Raw genomic sequence first — 12,926 nt, 5'->3', positions numbered from 1 at the left:
GCTAATCTAGGCTTCACACACCGCACACGTTTATTTCTTCGATTCGTTCACAGAAGTGAACGTGGGTGTGCAATATAGCGAGAGCGTACGACAAGCCGTTGGGTATCAGTTTCGCTATCAACTACTATGGTGTCATTCACGCTGAATCCGATGGTCCCGGTTCAGCATCTTCAGTGTGGTACATGCAGATAATTCATCAAAAATGTATTAATAACAGAGTTGGCTTATATGCACGATCCTACGGAAGTAAGTTGACGAAATTCCGTCCGATACTGTAATACCGTACGGTAGTATGTCCATCCAAGTAGCGTTGTTACCTCTGTGTTGTAAAGGGTTCTGAACTATTCTTAGCAGACGACCCCGAAAGAACTGTTTCATCCCCTTTTTATTAAGTTCAAAGCGGCAGGACTGAACTGATGAACCACACAAGGTTGCTTACTGACCGTTAATATAACATTTAAAAGTTAATTTGCCTGTTGAAGAGGTTGCCATTGAAAGGAATGCTGGACATAATTCAGTACTAAAGTACACAGGGATCAGCGAATAAACGAAGTGGGAGGTAATGGATCAGGATAGGCCCCTATGGAGATGAGGATTTCTTATTATGACGAGGTTATGCAAGAGTGTACTCCGTTTCCAATAAGTAGTACAATTAAACTTTCAAATGTATTGTGTAAAGTAATTGGTGAGTTGTGTAGTCCCATTTATCGAAACGTGGTTCCCTCAACCCATATTTCGGTGAGATGTCCTCTATTTCGGTTCGTGTGATGCAAGTTCATTTCTAGACTGACTACTAGGTTGACTTCGTTCTGTCGGAAAACTCGGATGACGTCGTTTTTTCAAAATGGAAATACCGAAACAGAAAGGTCCGATTGTGGCATGTTGAATCAGTCCACTTCGGTTTATCAGCCATAATCCATGTTCCATCGGCTAGAGTTTCGGTCAAGAAAAATTTGGTAATCATTGAAGATGCTGCCGGGTATTAAAGGCGATGACCAAATCAATCAGCTGTTGTTAGACCATTCCAGTTGGGCAATGAAGAGGGGAAACGGTCAGTTATTCCATGGAAACAATAGCTTGCTGTAAGAGCACCACAGACCGCGTGATTGAAACTCGCCTGTCGGTGTCATTAAGCATGGGTGCACCGAGTCCTGGGATCCCGACCAAGGAGACCACATTTGTCACTTCGACTGAGTCAGGGCCTTTATACTGTTAGCAGACCATTGAATGTTCGCTCCCTGCAAACGCAAGGCTGGATGGTAGAGCTCTGCAACATGCACAGTCCTCTGCTATGCGAAGCACGTCCTAACTGGCGTGGTTAGCTGACTCATCGGGTAAGTTCCTTTCCCTTAAAACCCTACGGCACACCTCAGTATTCTTTGTTTGGTTTCTAAACCGACTCAGTCAGTGCTTCAGAGCCGCCTTGATCAAATACCGAAAGCTTTCCTATAGCTGTTTTACGTGGAGTCCACCTTGTTGATTCATAAGCCAGTATGAGACGTGCTGTCACGTGTTCCCGACAGACAAAGAAACGCCACACCGCTGCCGTAGGTTCTTAAGTTCGGAGAGGTTAGATTACATATTCGAGGAATGACTTCGTCTTCAGCTGGTCAGGTAAGCAAATTTAGCTACGCATCGACTTGTTTTTACGGCTGGGATTCGATCGATTTTTTAGCACTCTGCAGTTGTGAAACGCAACTCACATTGCGTTGGAGGCAATTGGACAAAACTTAAATTCCTGGCCTAACTAGAGATAACTTGGTGCCCTAGAGGTGAAAGCGTATCAACTTGAAGGTTGCTTCACTTACGGTTCCCGACTGTCTTCCGCGGGCATTCCATTTACCATGCATGACAAATATGAGGTTGGTGCATAAAATGTCTATCGGCTCCTTTTAGTAGTGTCTGTAACATTCGTACGGAGGATACAACAATAGTCTTCATGCTGAATAATACTGGTGACTGGGCTTTGTTGCACAGTATCCCGTTGGTAGCCATAGCGATACGTCCTGTCACACTAGAGTGCCTTATCTGTTACACTTTTTTTCTTGGGAAACGAAACATGCTTTACACACTTAAACGAATGTAAAATTTCCTAGGCTCCAGACTAGAATTCTTAGTTTGGTGATACGAGATATGAAGTTGATTCCCAATGAACCAGGGACCAGCAAATGAAGCATGGGAACACTCCCCATTCTGGCCTAAACACACAAAATTTGCGACATCGGTGTCACTCCGTGGTACAATCAGCCATTTTCGCTTATTGGCCCTGGGATGAAACGATCTCCACCTGGGAGACACCGAGTCGCCTAGCTATTTTGGCACGAATAAGAACAGCGTGACGGTAGAACTATCGACGATATGCTCAGCGAGCTGATGTCGTGGAAACTGTGGTCAACCGAAGAGTTTGGTGCATATTTTAGAGCCCTGCTGGATCACGCATGACGCCAGATGTGCTGGTCACAATCGGGTTGCAAGGGAACTCGCAAAATGTCCCCGTCACCTGGGGTACACCGTCTTCGAGGAGTTGAGAGCACCTACTTCGACTTCCTTCATTAAGCCCTTAATCGCTGTTCGAGCGCCAAGCAACTGTAATAGACGTCAGCATAGTCTCGGATAGGCGCGGAGTAACTGTGTGGAATGAGAAGCAGGAGTACGGCACTGATGAATATTCCCTCGCCATAATCTCAGTCCTACGTGCAATCGGTTGTGATGTCGACTTTTTGGTTCACCAACCGATGACCATCTCTTATCGAGGGATCTGCTTTCGTCAATTCGCCAAGGCCGGTATTGGACTGGGACTTCCTAAGATCACAGTCAGTGACTTGTTTGCTTGCCATAGTGGGCTCTCTGCGTAATTTTATGCGCGGCACACGGCGTTGAGTGTACATTTTTGCCATTTAGTCTCACACCAGACCCAGCCTGACGGACACTGTGTATGAAGTGTGAGTCTTGATTGTGCTAGCGCTTACCGCGCCTTGAAAAGCATTCAGCAGTTTGTCCATTCTTCGGTTGTCGGTCTTTACACGCGTGTTTCCATACGAAAACCCATATATACGCTGGGGTTCATCTTATCTGACTGGAACTGTTGGTGGCATGACTTCAAATGAGACGTTTCTCTCTTTTATCTCATATTCTCCTGTTGCTTCTTCGCATTCCTCGCTTGCATTCACTTATGTCTGTGACCATGCTATAATAGTATCAAGGCGTGAGCCACTTTCGTTAATTAGATAGGACCTTTCGAGGCTGGTTAAAAACACAGGCAGCGGGTGATTCGGGCTTAGATAAACCAGACAAAGTACTCGACTAGAATAACACGCTTTTTCTATTGCATCATTTGTGAAATGATCGACCATGCCCAAATTAATGGGCAAAACCCATATTTTCGATGGTGGTTATGGTTGATTGGTCCTGCTTGGAACTTTGTCTCAAATGCAGAAAAAAAGATAGGAAGAATCAAGTGAAGCGGCTCCGAACAGCTCAGTAATTTAGACAGGAACTTATTGACCGGAAGGTCAGTGGGTCATACCCTATCTCTGCATCTCGAAAGTTCTTGTCTAGGGTTGGGCAATCCGGTAGTCACTCAGCTCTCGTGTTTCCTCCGGGTGGCTCGGCAGCTAGGCATCGAAGTAGTTGCGGCTGAATATTATTATTTTATTCTTGAAAAGTGCTTAAGAGAAGATGTTCCATTGCTTTAAATGTAGCCAGAGACGGGCCGCTCTAAATGACCGAAAACCACGTCGCGAACTTGACACGGACCAGAAGGCATTCCCTGATCGGTTAGAATCGAGCATCTTTAGTTCAACGATTCTGGTCCGGCTGCAGTTCTCACTAGACTTATGAAAAAAATCTGCGATCACACTATATGTATATATATATATACGAGTATTGGTCGAAATGGTGGTTTTGTATCCTGCTTTTCCTGGACATAAACGTACTAATTTCCACCAATTTTGTCCAACGTTTCGTACCGAAGCGCGCTATGCCTATGAGTACAAAGAAATATGTAGTTAACACCAAACTATCTACTTTTTTAAGAGAAACCACAGTTTTCGTGATGTATGGATACAACGCAATGAAATGTTGCATATTGGGCCTGCCAGTCAGTCCGTCAGGTTCACGAAAATTGAAGTCCTACTGGGGTCAGGCGCATATGATAGGTTCTTGTGGTCACAATTTCAGTGTTCGGCGCATTAAAGGAAGGCATGCAGGAACTTCGGTTAGGGAGGTCAACTGAGGTATATGATCGACGTGGTTTGGTGCGTCCCAAGGCCCTCACTCGAACTTATCGGCTCTCTGATGCCATTATGTTGTAATTTGTCCTATCAACTTGGCATACTACTGGTGAATGGCCTGTGTACACTTTTCGGCAATTAGTGACCTAGTAAATGAATGCAAAAGACGAATATAGATTGTCAAAGTACAAACTGTATTTTGCGAGTTCATTTTTTTACGCCTGGGTGACATTTTGAACGAAGACAGTGGGTAATAAGTTGCTCTAACTCGGACAACAATCACCATGGCTCAGTCGTGCACCTCCCCGAAAAAGCGCCCGACAGCAAATGCAGCCTACCGGGTTGAGATGTGAGCGAAACAGTACAAGAAAGTACAGTCTAAACAAAGTCGAATATTTGTCTTTGTTCAGAAAATCAGCCGAAATAGGGAGAATTTCGATAGGAGTATAGCATGTTCCACATGATGGTGCCACTTGGTGGGAGGCTGGATTAGCTAGGACATCGTTCGTTCAGCTGTAGCACCCCTCCGGTGCCTAACTGCCATGCCACCCGAAGGCTACACGAGGGCTGGGATACTGCCAGGTTGCCCAAGCCTAGACAGGGGGAGTCGAGAGGCAGAGGGCGGGTTCGAACCACGGACCTTCCGGTCAGCGATTTCGCGCTCTAACCACTTCGGCCGTCTCGCTAGGACATCACACAATTAGAAGGCAAGGATCAGTGTTTTAGCAGATTTCCTTACGCTGCAGGCATGGTCAGCTCTGCACACCCAAACCGGTGATTATAGAATCCTGGAACGGAATCCGTAGACACAGAGCATCAATTAGATACACAGAAATGATGCACTTTCCGCGAAACAATCTGATTATGCACTTGTAAACGGGTATCTAACACCATAACGCAGAAATGAATTTAGGACACCGGCGAAAGCGTAGATAAGTCAGAATTACTAGCCGCATCCCAACTTGCGGTTTGCATTCGTCACAATTCGCTAGGCGTGACGTGGTTTTGCATGGTCCAATATAAGATATTCACTAACAATTCGAGCTATAATCATGTCTTTCGGGGCAGTCCTAGGCTCCACAAAGTTTTTGTCGCGGCTGTGGTATAGCCGACCACACTGATGGCCATTGCGAGTACATCTGTAAAGCAGACAAACTGGACAGAGGTGACCATGAAGTTTCCCTGACTGCGAGGACAACGATCAAACTCAGAGAACTCATGATAGAGGCGAACATTCATAGCAATAAGCTCGGGAATACATTGTGAATAACCTGAAGCTTTGCACTGTCCCCGATCTCACATTAAATCGAAGCGCTCCTATTCCTATTGCCTCAATACCTTAGGAACCAAAACAAACGCCATATTTACTTGGGAGATAGGAACCCTGTGAACTGTCTGTAAACAAGACCAATGATTCCTGTCCCTAGTAACTGTCTTCAAGACGGACGGTCTCCATTACTGCTTGAAATCTTCGTCCGAGAACCACAGATTTTTATCGATTTGTTGGCACCGAAAGCATTCCGCCTGAATCTGAAAAACAATGATATCAGTCTAAAGAAGGTGAGATAACGAGATTACCATGAATGCATGCCGACAGAGATATTCAATCACCCCGATGACTGACACAGAAATACGGCTTCCAGAAGGCAAGTTTATTTGTTTGCTAAATATTTCTTAAATAGTTTGAAAACGTTTAACTGGTTCCCCTCAGAAAAAAACAACCTCTCTGAACAATTTTGTTCAGTTCTTTCAGGTAGTATCTCAACAGAGATTCGACAGCCATGAAATGTCGCTGGGCCACCACTAGTGGCTTTGAAGAAAATGGATTGATATATTACTTGTTGTTTGGTAGTAGTTCAAACGCATCACGAATAAAGTGAATGGCGGCCGCCTAGCCCAACCGAACCGAAGTGACCAAAAACTCCAATATCAGCCGAAATTAATTTAATCATTATGTACATTTATGATCACCTTGAAAAACGACTACTTCGTCAAGTCCGTATTCAGCTGACACCAATGTAGTCCACCCGATCTCGCTCCAGCTTTTGAGCCATTTCATCGTCTACTTCAATATCACGAAGGCTTTTCTCCGTCGTGGCTTGGTCTCTGTCTCGTTCCTCACATATGAGCTGATCAACAACTTGCTCTATGTCATAAAGTAGGGATTTTGTAGAAAGTATTTCTATATCATTTAAAGTTCCGTCGGAGAGTTTCGAGCCTTCGTATTTGTGCAATTCCCGAAGGATAAAATACGTCCCAACAGACCGAAGACGATTTCGTCCCCAACTCGTAGCACAGAGCTGAACCAGAAGAGTTTCATGTCAACAACAAACCTACCTGAAGCAGTGCATGACAAATTGTCGACTTGAGCTCATTCGATTTGCTACGAACTGTGGATGGGTTCCCGATCAGCTGCTGCAAACTGACAGGAAGGGCTTGTTTGTCCTCGGAGTCGATGTTATCTTCTGGACCACAAAGTGGCCGGAGTATAACCTCCAGTAACTGAGACCTGGGACCAAGTAGCTGTGGGTGGTACTCTAAAGCAAGTATGAAGAAATTAGACAAAAGATAATCTGTACCATCTTCAAAGCAGCAATTTTTAACTATCCCGGCAAGTAAGACGGCTCGTTCCGCGTCGGACTCGGAAGCGAACCGGCTAAGCAGTTGAATTTGGAATGTCCCATTAGCACAAAGTCGACGGCGAAGTTCTCGATTACTGGTCATATTGAGAAGCAGCTGTAATTTCAGGTATACGGTAGAAATATGCATTACCGGAATGGTGTCATCAATAATGACTTTTGCTGGGAGCACGGCACTGATTAATCTTTCATGATCATCTTGAAAGAACCGAGCTGCCCACACCTCGTCTCTAGTGAGATTGCACAATAGACCAATCACTAACGGACGCAACGCCGGATTCAAGTTCTGGAAAAGCATGTCCTTTATCAGAGAGACAAACGTTCGACATCTTTCGTCCGTACCAATGGCTTTCCGTAATAGTTCGTTCCGATGGCAGGACCAACACAGGTTAGTCAAGCAATTCAAACTGAGTTTGAATGCTTCCTGTTGATCTGGATAAAACCAAAACGAAGAAAAACTTTTACGCGACGAACAATACACACAAATTAGAATGGATAGGTCGGAAAGCCACATATGTTGGATTCATATGAATTAATGCTTGGTGGGTAAACTTGATTAAAAGCCTGAATAGGCTCCATTGTCTAGTGACAGTGGATTTACTCACAAATCTCGGAGGGACACAGTTTACTTACACCATGGCTTATCGAAAAGTTATTAGAGGTAATCAGCATACATAATGATAGACCGGGAGTTGGATTTTTTTCCTTGTACGTTCGAGGGACAATAACTATCCTGACAAAAGAAAGCTACGCAACCTCCGAATTTAGAAAGAAAGAAGAAACAGGGCAATTCACATGGCTTTCCTTCAAAAAAGCGACAACACGAGGAGCTTAGCAACATTACATCACGTAACGTAAACTGAATGACTGAAGGATTGGTGGCACTATATCTTGCACAAATGCAAGTTAATCACTTGCATCCAGAAGGTTAGGTGTTTAAATTCCCAGCTGGAAAATTGTAAGTATAGATCCTAATGAACAGAGAAAACTCGTTCAGCCGTAGCATTCATTCGTCCCTAGCTGCCATGCTACCCGAAGGAAGCACGAGGGCTGGAATACTGCCGGTTTGTGCAAACCTAGACAAAAGTCGAGATGCAGAGGTCGGGTTCGAACCACGGACTACCCGGTCAGTAAATTCGCACTCTAACCACTGGGCCATCTCGCTCCATAGTGAATCACGCGGTCTAGGACACCGTGTTTACACGACTCAGCGTGACTAAATGTAAACCAGCATTTCACAGCGGTATCTGTGATCGTTGTGCAGGAATTCATCACAAAAAGCTGGGACGACTGAAAGATTCGGAAATCATCTCAGTATTATCTTGACGAAGTCACACTACTAGGAAATCCAACCTCTATATAATCCGGCAATATTTATCGCCTTAGAGCTGCACTGAACACCCATATCCTCTATATAACTCCAAATAACCGCACTGAACTCCAACGAATCCGTCCGGAAGGTAATCAACCAGAACGAAGAAGTTCAAACAGCTTGGACCAACAGCCCCAAAGTAAAATGCTCACCACACTTCCCACAATTTCGGCCGATATGCAACTAGGAGACAACAAAAGCTGGCCGGTTTACATGCGTTCTAGGACAGACATGAAGCAGATTAGCAAGGAGCATGTGGACAAACTAGCAGTGTGTTAACACTAGAGCCAGCAGTCCTTAGATAAATTGGCTTTTGACTAGAAGTCTCTCTAGAGAGTGCATGCTTTTATTAAAAAAAATTGAGAAAAAAGTGAATGTTGTACGTACGTTCCACTCACTCACTCGTATTAATGAGTTGCAAAGGATCCAGACAAAACGCAGTTATCCTTGGTTGACACCCAGCTAGTGGCCTTAAACTTTACGAACGGAACTTTTCTATGTACCAAGGTGACACCAAAGAATGATGGATTGCATCTATAACATTTCTAGATACAACAATCCGAGCCCTAGTGGCCGTATTGCCAGTCGGCAGGAATATTCTTACAAGAAAAAGTCGGTAAACATCTGCAATCGATTTACCCTAAGTCGAGTAAGTCAATTCGACTCATGGTCGAACCAACTGCAGAGCGACGATGTACGTTTACGTCACGTAATGAAATGAGAACGTGGACGATTTTCGAAGTTGCTGTCACGCACTACATTCCCATATCGGATGGCTCATGGTAGTAGGTGGTTAGACTACTAAAACACCGACAAAAAGGTCGGCAACAGAAATATGCTAAAGATGGTGACCAGCTAGTGAATATGATGCGGCAGATACTTGACACCGTATGGTAGAGGCACGCCGGTCTCTGCAAGACGCATCTTGGAGCGCCTCAACCTACACGGTAAAAAGCTATACTGTGATATGGAGAAAGATGGTGTGCGGAAGTGGCCACGCAAAGAAGTGATCAGTTCACTCCCTACTATGCAGTGTAGATGTGACATAAACTACACGTAGAACGAATCCATCTGATATTACACCAAACACAATTACGGCAGATGGTGAGCAAATACGGTACTCAAGGTGCTGCACAGAGTAACGTACTGAACGTTATGCGACCCTCCGTGATATATCGTCCAGCTGTAGCACCGTGCCTAGCTGCCATGCCACACGAATGAGGCACGAGGGCTGGGATACTGTCAGTTCGCCCAAGCCTAGACAGGGGAAGTCAAGAGGCAGAGATCGGGTTCGAACCACGGACCATCCGTGATATATCTTACCAGAGGGATACCTATGACGAAAATTGAGCCGGAACTTTTCGCTTCGGGTGTGGAAGAATAAGCGACTTTTCTGGACCTAACGATTGCCGCTGCCAGAACGTAGTCTAACGGCACCGATCTAACAGAGAGCAGATATTAGTTTTTGAAAAACATCGCACCATCGTGTCGCCATCATCATCAGCAGCAGAACATCAGTGATCAGCACTGACGATTCGATGCCATGCAAACATCATTTATTGAAAAGCCTTATTCTGAAGAAAATAATACAAGTGGATGGACAAGGACTGAGTGATACCCTATTACAACCATTCCGGGATGCCTACGCCTTCAGGCACTCGTCCAGGTAATCTGGATGGAAAACGACAACAAGAACGCCGTTGACATCATTTAGCAACCAAATATTGTAGCGTCTTCAATCATGCACATGGAGTACCGGGCGGACCCAATCCCGAAAGGCCAGTCGCACCGACAGCACCCAGACTTTTTGTAACCTGTTTCATACCCCTCTGCCAGGTCAAGGGCTAACCGCCACTAAATTGAGCACAGGAAACAGCATTCCTTTCGCCAAACGATGATTCAGCATGCGCACTACGAGGCCTAACAATCGCAGCTTTGGTGATGGATACATTCTTCGATTAAGGTCCCCGTTGTACAAGCAAACACTCGCTTCCTAAGTTCCTCGTTGAAGATTCGTCGACACCAGCCTACACGAGGTATGGTTCTGAAGTAACGGTTGTCAAAGACCTGTGGTTCGCAGAAACCACGTTTCACAGCATGTACCGTAGCCTGATAGACACGTCCCTTGAGATTCCGGTATACACCGCTTTGCCGCCATAAGTGCCCCAACTTAGCAAACACGACCCGAGCCTTACAGATTCGTGGGTTGACTTCATCGGAACAGAACTAATGCAACTCAGAGTGCCTTTCGTTGAATTATAAGTGACGCGTTCAGTGACCACATATCCAGAAGCACGACCTTACAGCTAGTGGGGTCTTCGCGCACGCTAAAGGAGAGAATAACTTCGGTCCGTTCACCCAAAATTATCTGCACATTTTCTCCCCTTCGAAGACAAGAACGATGACGTCTGCATATTCCATATTGACAAGGTTTTCTTCGAGGCTATTTGTTCACCCAAAATTATCTGCACATTTTCTCCCCTTCGAAGACAAGAACGATGACGTCTGCATATTCCATATTGACAAGGTTTTCTTCAGAGGCTATTTGAACGTAAAAATTCTAGTGTTCATGCCACTGTGCGGTTGCAGTAGGCTGGCAGTCATAAAAAATACTCCCTCAGACCTCAATGGTCTGGAGCTCACTACCACCACGAGACATTACTAGTTCATTAGGATTTTTGTTACTGTTAAACATGAGACTGGTAGATGTGAGAGCGAAGCAGGTAATCAGAGCTATCTGGTACGTCAATCAGCAAACTGACGCACAAGCACACATGCGTTAAGGGCAAAACACAACTGCTTAGTTCAGATATCAAACGCCATAACCATACACGAGTCCGGAAGCTGCTGTAGTTATGGCTTGGGATGTTTAATACCGGAAATCTTCCATATCTTGCAAAAACGGGACCCACTGTGGGCTTTTAGTAGCGTTCTAGAAAGTGTGCAACATGAAAAAAGTCGCTATCAATGGAAGTGAAGCAATCCTCAAAGAGATATGAGCTGAGGTCCATAGGAGTAATCGAGTCTCTGTTGCCAGTGCTACTTGTTGGTCAAATACATCGAAATACATCAAATACATTGAAATTTAGTCACCATTTGAGTCACCTATGTACGTTCAAACATAACAAATGTGAGCTCCAGCTGCTCTAGCCTATGTGCCGTGCTATCCTGACCAATCGCCGGCGTTCGAATCTGACTTGTGATTAGTTGTTTGTGCCTAAGTTGTGTTCGTATTTGAGTTAATCGGTCTTCACGAAATTGTGACGATAAGCGATTAGGTCGCAGGGATGATCTTGTGTATCCCTCTTGATATCCAAACTGCCCCGCAAATGTAGGGGTGTTTTCTCCGAAAAAATGTGGACTAATGTTGTAACTAATTAATTAATTGTAGTTATATTGGCCTCTAAATCTGTAGAGTCGGAAGCAGTCACAGCGCTAATGGGCCACACAAGGAGTAGAACGGTCGTCCTCCACTCAAACCACATGAGACTTCCTAAAAACAACTACCCATCCTCAAATAATGAGCGCCGAATTTTTGTTGGTATGCCACTAGAAAAGTACACGATTCAGCCAGTATTATTCCAAGTTGTACTTGAAAAACCGTTCAGCTGTAGCACCCTTTCGGTGTCTAACTGCCATGCCACCTGAAGGTTACACGAGGGCTGGGATACTGGTCGGTGGCCCAAGCCTAGACAGGGGAAATCGAGAGGTAGAGGTCGGGTTCGAACCACAGATCTCCCGGTTAGTAAATTCGCGCTCTAGATATCTCTCACCAAGTTGTACTCGAAACCCACTCAATTCCTTTGAACTCGGTTAACTTAGGCTGCCCAGCTGTTGCATCATTTGGAGGTCTGCGGTTGAAAAGCATCAGAGGTGGGATACTGTCGGAATGGATTGGAACCAGGAAGCCTTTATCCATAAAGTTTTAACTATGTTAAGGCAGGTTCGAACGATCGATATAAATATGACGACTATCCAGTCCTGAATGCTGAACATGACACTGCGTGTTTACATATATCTACCAACTGAATGATCAACCATTCTTGTGATTAGATGAATAATCTGGTCGTGGCGAACAGAAGTCTATCGTCTCCGTTGGTCGTGAGCGAAGGGGTTGCTATCCACTGGAAGAATGTGCATATAATATGAGAGTAGACGCAGTGCCAAGAGCCTCTCTAAAATCCATCTACAAATGACGCAATGTGGTTCACCGTTTCCTGGATAAAAACGACTGTGTCATATGCGGGTCAATCGCATTTGGCAGCAAATCCTGCCTGTGGTTCGATGGGCATTTCGGAGACTACGTGTCGGTATAGATCGTGCAGATAAGTGGGCGTGAGTTATCGGGTCGGAATTTCCAAGCTTAATATGGAGCATACAGGTGCTGAGTGAAGTAAAGAATTCTCAATAAAAGTAATCAGTATCTTCCAGGAGAAAGGGAGAGATAGAAGAACAGTAAAAACGGAGAGTTCACTCGTCTGGGTAATTCATAATTGTTTATAGTCAGCAACGACCTAGTGTGCGACCGTTCTGCAGGGAGAGGTCGAATGACCTTGTTCATAGTGAATTACCGTATATTTAAAGCTCATTACTCATGCACGATGTTAGTGGTGAAATACCTGGCGAGCTAGTCCGGTTCTCGTTCAGCAGGAATTGTAAGAAACCATTGAACTGTTTAATGAG

At 44.9% G+C, this 12,926-nt stretch overlaps 2 protein-coding genes across 2 annotated transcripts in view; both read right to left on the bottom strand.

Annotated features, from left to right (window-relative positions):
- Nucleotides 1–4,788: 4,788 nt before the first annotated feature.
- Nucleotides 4,789–6,015, bottom strand: T265_00708 (hypothetical protein; the record flags this gene model as incomplete). Its single annotated transcript, XM_009164557.1, has 2 exons — nucleotides 4,789–4,916; nucleotides 5,955–6,015. The coding sequence occupies 2 exons, from the start codon at nucleotides 6,013–6,015 to the stop codon at nucleotides 4,789–4,791; spliced, it is 189 nt and encodes a 62-aa protein (XP_009162821.1).
- A 220-nt stretch (nucleotides 6,016–6,235) lies between these two features.
- T265_00707 (hypothetical protein) overlaps nucleotides 6,236–12,926 on the bottom strand; it is a gene marked incomplete at both ends in the record, with an annotated part of 6,967 nt that continues 276 nt past the window's right edge. Inside the window, 4 exons of the mRNA XM_009164556.1 lie at nucleotides 6,236–6,532; nucleotides 6,570–6,769; nucleotides 6,812–6,968; nucleotides 7,005–7,303. Coding sequence (XP_009162820.1) covers nucleotides 6,236–6,532; nucleotides 6,570–6,769; nucleotides 6,812–6,968; nucleotides 7,005–7,303 — 953 coding nt within the window. The remainder of the gene's footprint in view (nucleotides 6,533–6,569; nucleotides 6,770–6,811; nucleotides 6,969–7,004; nucleotides 7,304–12,926) is intronic.

This window comes from Opisthorchis viverrini (genome assembly GCF_000715545.1).
Source record: "Opisthorchis viverrini unplaced genomic scaffold opera_v5_7, whole genome shotgun sequence".
Lineage (NCBI taxonomy): Eukaryota > Metazoa > Platyhelminthes > Trematoda > Opisthorchiida > Opisthorchiidae > Opisthorchis > Opisthorchis viverrini.
The sequence above is the reverse complement of the archived record's forward strand: the minus strand, read 5'-3'. Positions and strand labels throughout refer to the sequence as shown.